At 43.0% G+C, this 10,632-nt stretch overlaps 1 protein-coding gene across 2 annotated transcripts; it reads right to left on the bottom strand.

The window, feature by feature from the left end:
• Window positions 1-1,937: 1,937 nt before the first annotated feature.
• Window positions 1,938-10,319, bottom strand: RBM7 (RNA binding motif protein 7). Of its 2 annotated transcripts, none has more exons than XM_005291395.4 (5): window positions 10,110-10,319; window positions 8,009-8,171; window positions 5,414-5,516; window positions 4,385-4,487; window positions 1,938-3,480 (listed from the first exon to the last, which is right to left on the bottom strand). In XM_005291395.4, exons 1-5 carry the CDS (start codon window positions 10,203-10,205, stop codon window positions 2,971-2,973), a joined length of 975 nt encoding a protein of 324 aa, XP_005291452.1. In that variant the 5' UTR covers window positions 10,206-10,319; the 3' UTR covers window positions 1,938-2,970. The 2 variants fall into 2 exon arrangements, with proteins under 2 accessions (XP_005291452.1, XP_005291453.1); XM_005291396.4 differs by having other exon boundaries at window positions 4,385-4,484.
• Window positions 10,320-10,632: the final 313 nt, after the last annotated feature.

The following is a 10,632-nucleotide window of genomic DNA, read 5'->3' as shown; positions in this document are numbered from 1 at the left end:
AACCGTAGCCCGCCCCCTTTCGGACCTGACAAACTCTCAGCTGTGACAGGTGCAGTAGTCTGACCAGTGCAACGAGGCCTTCCAAGACTCTGAAAGAGCAACTCACACAGGAACCAGTCCTGCGACACCCCGACTTTACAAAGGAGTTCATAATCCAGACACCTCAGAGGTGGGCTTAGAGGCCGTACTCTCCCAAGAGCTGGAGGAAGAAAAACACCCAGTAATGTACTTGAGTTGCAAATTATTTCCTCGGGAACATTACTCAACAAAAGAGAAAGAGGCCCCAGCCGTGAAATGGGCTATTGACGCCCTGCGCTATTACCTGCTGGGGAACACCTTCAAATTGATCACGGACCATGCCCCCCTCAGGTGGATACACAGCATGAAGGACACGAACCCCCGGCTTATGCGCTGACCTCTCACTCCAACCTTACGACTTTTGCATATTTCATCATTCAGGTAAGACCCACGTTAACGCAGACTTTTTTCTAGACAGGGAGGGGAGGAAGAGGAGACGGACCGCCCTTGGGGGCCCTTCTTAAGGGGGAGGGTGTGTGACGGGGTCTGCTTACCCCGCACTAGCCCAGACAGGGTGAAGTCCCGCCTCCCCAGCAGGACTGGGCATGCTCCAAATACTCTAGCAGTATAAAGGAAGGAAGCCCAGCTCATTCTGGGCTGAAGGCTGCGGAGGAAGGACCTTTCTGGGAAGCTCCTGTGGAGGGCCAACCACAGCTCCTGACTACGCCAGGAATCAGAGCCTCCCCAGGCCCGCTTGAACCCCGGCAGCTGGAGGAGCCACAGGAGGCAACCGGCCCAACTGACCATGGGGCATCCGAAATCTTATGGGAGACCCTAACGCAGGTACTGGTAGGAAATGACCCAGAGACGGTAATGGAGTGGTACCTTCCACCCGGGAAACCTCAGTGTTTTTGTAGGATGCCCCTTCTGAGTGAGTGGCAAGTTGCCATGCCACTCGTAGCGCCCAGTGGAGTCGGGTGGGCCTGGGTCCCCCTACAGGGGCAACTACACCCCTTGGTGGGTGCCCCACCCTCATTGAATTCTGGCCGCTAGGCCAGGCTGCTCTGCACCCCAAGGGTGGCTCCATTGAACTCTGGCTGCTAGGCTGCACTGCCCTGACCTTAGGGGCACAGACCATCACACATATGTAACAGAAAATGTTCTAAGAGCATCACAGCATTAAAGTTACTTCTCTTCATATTATTTGCACCTTGCGTAACTGATTACAATATTTTATTCTCATAGTTGGGTGAATTTTTGTGCTAGTCAAAAATGGAGTCTGATATTAAATGGAAATCCTCTTTAGTCACACAGTAGTACAAGTTCTCAAACACACATCAGTTTGATCTGAAAAGAAACTTTATGGAACATGTTATATTTAAAAAAAAAATGAATTATGGAGCCTGACAATTACAATACATGAGAAGAGGCAAAGACTAGGAGACAAGCAACTAACAAATTTTATATAGGCCAAGTAGATTTGAACTATTAAAATCTAGAGTTTAGTCTCCATGTCTCAGTACTGCAACTTGTCATCCAATGCCAAGCTTTAAATAAAGATAGGGTCTTTAGTGATATCTCAGTTCTTTAAATCTTTCAGGAAAACACTGAGCATATTCATTCCTCTTGACAATACTGGCTATTCTATTTTCCTTACTCTGACTAGTTTGGTTTTGAGCAAGTCGCTGTGACTTAGAATGTTTCTTATGTAAAAGACATTAAATCAAAAGTCTGAAAGAATTAGACTCTTCAGTAAGTCCTCTAGTTGGTTCTGTATTTCTAATTACCACTCAATTCTCACTCAACCATCAGTTTGACAATCACTAGCTATGTAGGAGAGACACTAAGATGCAAGCTGAAGAGAAGCCGCTTACTGTAGAGTTTACTTCTCAACATCCTCTGAAACTTTTCACTGAATATGCTTTTATAAAAAAGTTTATTGCTATACTGAAACATAGGAATGCATATATTAAAAGGTGATCTGGGCACATGAATAGAGTTCAGTTATTTAAACAAGGTTTCAATACATGTGAAATTCTGTCACACTAACAGCCTCTTAGTTACTAATCAAAGAAAAAAATCAACCCTTATTATTTTTGGATACTGTACCTCAGTCATACCACAATTTTTCAGCAACTGATTTAAAAGTTAAATAAGTAATATTGCATAAAAATTAGGGGCATACATTGAAAATACTTATAAAATAGGCACCCCTGTTTCTCCTATGCATTAAACAAAAATTCTTTACATCAAGAGGTACAAGCTAAATTTAGATTTTGTAAAATATAGACAACCTACTTCAAGGCATGCAATCAGTTCCTGAGTGGTTTTAGTTACATAAACATAATTTCTTCAAACATTTTAGGCTACTGCACATAATTTTAAAACAATTATTAAAATCAAAAGGCCCAAGATTGGAACAAAGGAGAGCATATTAAGTCCTTAAATGCAAGAATTTGGAACACTGAAATTGTTTTATCCACAGATTTTACAGGGCAATTACATTAAATACTATTCTTCAATACATTTTCAAAAGCAACATTTATTTCAGTATGAAAACACTGTCTTCAATATTTAAACTGCCACATGTATCATATTACAAGGAATTTGTTTAATGGGATTACCACCAGACCTGTTGCAGAGACTACTTTTTTTAATTACACTAAAAAAATACAAATTTTCTTTATAATACAACCAAGCTGTACAATTTCACCAAACTACAATGATTTTTTTTTTAAAGTTGTGGCACATTTCTCTACATAAAACCCTGAGGTGAAAGGTTAATACAATAAAAATGAAGCTGCTTTTTCTTTTAAAAAAAGGTAATGCACGTGACTTTACAAACTTTTTTAAAAGGTAACTTACGATGTTACTCTATACACTGTTAAAATCAATTTGAGACCTGGAGGAGAGAGCCCATAAAAGTTCTTGAGAGCCCACTTTTAATACTGGCTAATGCCGGGATGGGCGCCATTTGCCATCTCTGTAGTTCTCTCTTCGGTTATAGTCATGGCTCCAGCCATCGTGGCTCCTGTCTTCATAGCAGTACTCATCCCTGTTCCCTCTGGAGTAGTGATCAGATCCAGGGTCATGAGGACTCCTGTCTTCATAGCTGTACTCATCTCTGTTCCCCCTGGAGTAGTGATCAGATCCAGGGTCATGAGGACTCCTGTCTTCATAGCTGTACTCATCTCTGTTCCCCCTGTAATGATGATCAGATCCGTAGTCTCCAAAACGCTGCTCACGGTTAAAATGTCTGCTGTCCATATGATAAGGATGGGAGTTCAGCCTGTTCTTGCGCTGTGCTGATGAGCCATCTGGACGACGCTGCATTTGTGAGCCTGAAGACTGATTAAATGAATGACTCTGCTGCTGCCCCGGTGAGGTATAAGTGGACTGATCTGAATGCGGAGAACCATACTTCCCACTGTATTGTGACTGCTGCCATGTACCACTATTCATCTGGGGGGAAAAAAGGCTAATCAAGAAAGAAGTCTAGCTGAGTTGATGGATACTGAATCAGCATTTGGTTCTGCTGAGACTGGATGACTGATGGAACAGCTTAACAGTCCATGGTGCAAGACTTAGGACAGTTTTTTAAATGCTTATAAAGGGGCTAGGAGTTCTGCATTACATAAATAGTAAATACAGGGGGAATACCATGCACTGTGCATCAGCATTCATGGCAGCCACACTCTCTCTACTGGACACTAACATCATACAGCATTTTCATCCCTCTAATGAACTGGGCCTGCTTAACTCCTCTCTTCTAAATGATATACTAAACAAAATTCAGGATAAAAAGCAAGAGCGTTTAATTTCTTTGAGATGGTTTTGGTTGAAGTGATTACACTGAGCTAAGAAACAGATGACCCAAAGGAGACAAAAAGAAAATATGTAACATACTGACCTATTTTTGGCTAGTGAGCATTTGTTTTCAGAAGTTTACACTCAAGCAGCACGAAAGAAATCAGAGCTGATGGTTTTATTCATACGGATGCTAAGTTGTCCTTTGTGGAACCATATTTGCTCCTCAACTGAAAAGCTTTGATGTGAATACTTACTAACAACAGAAGGACTGGATGCAGGTTCACAGAATAAGTTTAGAAGTGTACACTGATTGCTTTATCTATAGTTACTCTTTGGTTCAAAGAGTTTCCAGGCACTAAACACTTTAGTGGCAGGAACTGCAATCGTACTTTCAACACTCCATAAACACATTCCTGTGAATCGGTATCTGTTAAATAAGCATCCCTCAGTAAAAAGTACTTAAAATTAAAAGGAGAGAGTTCTTTCATGTGTTATCCACCTACTGCTTATGACCACTAGCTTTAGATTTTCTGTTTCTATTAACTTAACAGCATACCACTTGTCTCTGAAGGTTATCAGGAGATGAGAAAGACCTCTGCAGCATCTGCACGGATGTGAATCCTGTTGCTAACGTGTTATCTGTGCTCCTATCATATCTGCTGAAAAAAGATTAGGAATTTTAGTCTTTAGTGTTTCATACCATCATTGTGCAAGTTAAAGGTGCATCAGCAGCCTAATCACATTAGTTTTGTTTGTTTGTTTGTTTGTTTTAAACCACGTAGTGCTGTAACTTTGTTTAAAGGCTTGCTTATTGTGTGCATTTGACAGCCCTTTGCCCACTTATTTCCCCTTTTCTGTGTGGGTCTTTCACACAGCAATGGAAAAATATTCTTAAACAGGGAAGTGACTCAGACCACAAGAATTGGCAGGTGGACTTTGAGACAGGAGTGATAATACCTGAAAGTGCTTTTAGCTTTTCTCAAAAGGGACTAGTCATCAAGGTAACAGCATACCTTTAACATTCTCCCATTGGCATAATTACTCCCGCTTGGCGAGAAGCGGAAGCTATCAGTGGGAGAGCATCTTCTGCCAATATAACACTGGTGTGGACAGCACGAAACTTGCATCGCTGAGGGAGTGTGGGGGCCTTTTTCCACACCCGAGTGATATAAGTTAGATCAACTTAAGCAGTAGTGTAGTCCTGCCCTAAATAACTACAAAATGTCACTAGATTTTCCCTAAAAGAACACAGCTCACTACAGCATATAAAGTGGAAAGCTTTAGAAAGTAGTGTTTCACATGGGGCATACATTTTTCAAACTTGTTTTAAAAAAAAAAAAAAAACCCACCAAATACTTTTCCTCACAGTAGGTTCCTAATTTTTATTTTGTTGCCCAGGAGATACAACTGTGCTCTACCTACAAACGGTATAAATGACTAGGAAGAGGGCCTCACACTGGAAAGAAGGTACAACTGCTACTCTGCCCAGAAGCAGGACAGCAACTACAGCAAAGTCCCCATATATTAAATGACTAAAGTATTTATTTGATAAGCACTTGCTGGGAGGTGGGACAGAAGTCTTTACCTGTTGGAATTTGGTGTTGAATGTGGTGTGCTGGAAGGACTTGTATTAGCAGTTCCATGCTGGGAATAAGATGAATTGCCATCTTGAGATGCATGACTACTCCCTGAATTAAAACAAACATTTTTAAAAGACAACCTAAAGAATGAATGGAAGTTCGGATAAGAAGTGAACATCTGTTAGAAGATGGAAACACTTTTGCATTGCTTAATTAGCTTTGCGGTTTCATCAGTGAACCGCCAAGGCACACAATCCGGTTTACAAAACAGGGTGTTGCAATTGTTTTAATACCCAATGGTAAAGATGCAATCAACTTGCAACATTCTTGCTAATAAACCTAGTTTAACTGCAATCAGATGCAACTGTTACTAACATGCCAGTAACAGTAATTTGTTTAAAAAAAAATAATAATCAAACCAATACCCCCCTACCCCCCACAAAACTAAAGCTATGAGGAGTTTAGAGCAGTGATCCTCAACCAGGGGTACATGTACCCCGGCGGTACTCAGAGGTCTTCCAGGGGGTACATCAACTCATCTTGATATTTGCCTAGTTTTTACAACAGGCTACATAAAAGCACTAGTGAAGCCAGTACAAACTAAAATTTAATAGACCATGATTTGTTTATACTGCTCTGTGTATTATACACTGAAACGTAAATACAATATTTATATTTCAATTGATTTATTTTATAATTGTATAGTAAAAATGAGAAAGTAAGCAATTTTTCAGTAATAGCGTGCTGTGACACTTTTGTATTTTTATGTCGGATTTTGTAAGTTTAAGTCAGGTGAAACTTGGGGGTTACACAAGACAAATCAGACTCTTGAAAGGGGTACAGTAGTGTGGAAAGGTTCAGAGCCACTGGTTTAGAGTATCTCTTGGAGCTATAAAATAGATAATCTAAACATATAGCAGGAAACCTTTAGAGTGAGCTCTCCTTACCTTGTAGGAAAGCTTATGTTTCCTAAGGCAACTCATTTCACTAATGCTTTGAGCCTCACCTCTTGAAAGCAATGGACTCATCAAGGCAGGGACCATCTCTTTTACTATACAGCACTAAGCACAATAGGGCAGTAATCTTAGTTGCAGCCACTAGATACTATCATAACGTATTAATAATCTGAGCTTTGCCTCTGACTCCAGTGTATACTGTATTACACTCCAAATGACTAAACTGTGCATTCACTGAACTCCATTTTTTCACCGATGTAATAGGCATGAATATATTTAATTGTTTACGGACCCCACTTATCTGGTACTACATATATAAACCTTTTGCATGAAACCCAAGAAAATAAAATGAATTCTATGGCCCACGGGCTGTACATGGACCACCAGAGCATTTCATAAGGCTCGCAGCCTGCTCCAACACAATACGCTAACAGCCAATTTATTAGCATTTTGTCATGCTTGCATCATTTTAGTTTGCACAAGTGTGTTAAAAGGTTTTCTGTGTACAGTATTGTCTATCTAAATACATACAAAACATGCTGAACTTAAAATATAAATCAATATAGGTGACTTTAAATCTTACTAAAATATGTAGAATCTGTTTGACCCACACAAAGTTGGGTTTATGTGGCCCTCCTGTGTAATAAGGGTGGGCACCACTGATCTAAAGGATTACCACCACTTTTTGAGCACTCTTAACCAAGAATTCCAATATTTATTTCCTTCCTCTTTTCAGGCATCACAGTCAGTCCCACTGGCAAACCCAGGCATTCACTCAGACTCTATATTGTTGCCTCCAGAACATTATACAACCTCATGACTGTGCCTCTTCAAAACCTCATTAGCATCACAGGGAAAAAAAAAAAAAAAACTAAAAACAAAAAGATTCCCCTCTTTCTGAACATGCAAATTCCAACTCTCTTGAATTTGTTCAACAGCAGCAATTTATCCCTACTTGAGAGATCTTCATTTGCCATCCTATCCATTTCCAAAATATCTTCAATAATTTGCACCCTCTGTATCTTCCTCTCTGGCAAACCTTGTTACTCCCTGTACACTAATACAAGACCTCACTTCTTGGTCAATAATCAAAACTGAGGTGAGAGACCAGGACTTTTGTGAAAAACAAATCCCATCATTTGAGTCTGAGCCATTTCTGCTGTTTCAATGCTATTAAGACAACTTTGGGTATATACTCAACTAAATCGGAAGGCTCCCCCCCCGTACTATGAATCTGAACAGCCTTGAGGAAAATGTAGAAGTTCTCTAGATACACAGATGTAATTGACTGATTAGGATTACTATAGTCACCATTCACACAATATTTGCAGTGTAAAAAACAAAACCTGAAATCAAAGTTACACACAAAAAAAGCAACTTATGTTCAGGCAGAACTGACAGACAAGTTTCTTGCTTCAGGAAAAGTATAATAAGGAAAGGCTAGTGTACCATCTGTTCTGACACCTTCATTTCACAAATATACCAACCATTAGAAAAGTTAATGACAATTTGATATCCTACAATGAATATCCTTTTTATCTAAAAATATTAAATATAAATAGTCAAGTTTTTTGTGAAGGGGGGAAAGATAACTCCACTTTGCCTAAAACAACTAGATTGTTTAAATGTTTATTTCATGGATACCTGATCGGAACTGAATTTTGATGGGCCTTCCAAAAAGTTTGATCCCATTAAGCAGACTCATTCCATAAGGGACAGATTCTTCATGTTTGAAATTCACAAATGCAAATTGCTTTGGTTTACCATCTCTATCCTTAGGTATTTTAACTTTAATTACTGGACCTGCCTGCAAATCAAGAAACAAAAAATGTTAAATAAAAATGGAGCAAGTTCAGAAGAGTTTTACTCTTACAAAGAAATGGAAAAAGGGAAATCAAGAAACTCATAAGCAAGCACATAAAGACCACCACACCCATGCTCGTTCTGCAGAGACAGGTTACATGCATCTGTATTTAAGTGAAGCTGTGTGGGGCAAGGAGTATCTTTTTATTATGCATGCATACAATGTTGAGATAGTGTCCTCTAGGCACTACCACAATACAAAGAGTAATAGTAATAAGAAGCAGTTATAGTTATGCAAGCCACCTATGCCACTCTAAGAGCAAAACGTTTACTGCAATAGAAGGGTAAGACTACATCAAATTAGAAAGGGAAGAAAGAGACCAAGGAATAGGCTTGATCAATACTGCCAGCCACAAGCAATCAAAAATAGTGACATTGGTTTAAAAATCATGACATCTAACAATAATAAGTTTTGATTTCTATGTTTCCAGGTTTGAGCCTTTAGATCACCACCAGGTCACATTTCAAGCTTTCCTTCACAATTATGATGGATTTTTTTTTTAAAGTGTTAGTTGATGGTTCAGTGGTGAGGCACTGGCCTATCCTAATAAGTGGGATATTAGAGTTCAAGACTGGTGACTTCCTGTATGATCTTGGTTAATTCATGTAGCCTCTCTGTCCCTCAGTACTTCACCTATAAAAATGAGACTATTCCTCCACCTCAGAGTATTGAGGACAATACATTAAAATATGGCAAAGTGCTCTGAGATCTGCTAATATAAAGTGCTGTAAGAAGTGTGGTATTATTCTTCAATCTACTTCAGCTGTTGTGCCTTCACAAAAACACACAATATCATGAGCGTGGCAATAAAATTGTAAAAGTTTAATGGTGTTGATGCAGGATTTGACATGCAAAATGCTCTGATCTGCCTTTTGCAGGAGGTCAGACTAGATCAGGGGCTCTCAAACTGTGGCTCAGGACCGCAAAATGGGTCACGACCCAGTTTTAATGGGGTCACCAGGGCTGGTGTTAGACTTGCTGGGGCCCAGGACTGAAGCCCAGGGCTTCAGCCCTGGGCAGTGGGGCTCAGGTTACAAGTCCCCTGCCGGGGGCTGAAGCCCTGGGCTTCAGCTTTGCTCCCCGCCCGCTGCATGGGGTGGTGAGGCTTAAGCTTTGGCCCCTCCACCTGGGATGGTGGTGTTCAGGCAGGCTGAGGCTTTGATCTCACCTCGTGGGGTTGTGTAGTAATTTGTGTGCAATGAAGTTTGAGAATCACTGGACAAGATAATCAGAATGGTTGTTTCGGGCTTTAAAATCGGAGTATGTCTCCACTGCACAACTAAGCCCAAGCTCTGACTCAGGTTTGAGCCTAAGACCCCCCCCCGTGGTCCAAATCAATCTGACTGAAGCCAGCACGCATTCCGGACCCTGCTGGAGGGGTGGGTCGGCATCCGAGTCCCGCTGTAACATGTTGCAGGGTGGCTGCAGCTCAGAGCCTCAGGCCAGGCGTGGCCAGTGCCGTGTGGACGTGTTAGCAAGGCCGCGCGACAGACCCGGCTCCAGGGAGCGCAAGCCCCGCTTTCCAGTGCGGGGTGGATGCTCGTCCACCGGCTCAGAGCGCGGGTTAGCGCGCAGGGGAGACCCGTCCTGACCTCCGCCGGGCTGCCCACGGGCGCTTCCCCCGCAGCGGCGGAAGGGGAGCCCGGCCTGCCCCGGGGCGGAGGGGGCTGCGTGTGCGGCACCCTCCCCGCGGGTCTGGTCACCCCAGGCTGGGCCAGACCGTGCGGCCAGGCCCGCGGGCGGAGCCTGGCATGGGGGCGAGGCTGACACCCACTCGCAGCGCGCGCGCGGTGGGGGAGGGGGGGCGGCTGCTGCCGGAAACCGCCCGGTCTCTTCCCGCCCTCTCAGATCCCGCCCCCAGGGGAGCGCGGCAGCCGATACCTGGTGGAAGAGCTCGAAGATCAGCTCCTCGGTGACCCGGGGGTCCAGGTTCCCCACGAACAGGGTCCGGTTGGCCTCGGCCGCCGCCGCGCCCATCTCCACACACGGGCCCCGACTTACTGCGCAGGCGCCGGCCGTGTATTGCGCAGGCGCAGCCGTTTGAGGGCGAGGCGTCGCTTGTCGCGCGCTCGCCAGGGCGAGACCTTTACGCCTTCACGCGAGAGCTTCACGGTGGCAAGAGCATGGGGGAGGGGGAAAGAGAGAGTCTCTGCTCTGCGCATGCGCAGCCCTAGGAGGCATGGTATAAAAGCCACGTGTTCCACCTTTGTGAGGAGACTGGGGGGCACTGTGTGGGGAGTGGTTGCTGCTAAGGTGGGAGAGGGCAGGCGTAGGGCTGCAGCTGGACTGTCTGTTAACCATAGTCCTGCAAACATCAGGAGGTTGATTTAAAAATAATGAAATTCCCAATCTATGGTGAATTGGGGGTGGCTTTCTTTGCCTTGCAGATGTTGTGCCTTTAGGG

Source organism: Chrysemys picta, chromosome 16 (assembly GCF_011386835.1).
Source record: "Chrysemys picta bellii isolate R12L10 chromosome 16, ASM1138683v2, whole genome shotgun sequence".
In the NCBI taxonomy this organism is placed as follows: Eukaryota; Metazoa; Chordata; order Testudines; family Emydidae; genus Chrysemys; species Chrysemys picta.
Note: the sequence above shows the minus strand (reverse complement) of the source record. Positions and strands in the feature narration are given on the sequence as shown.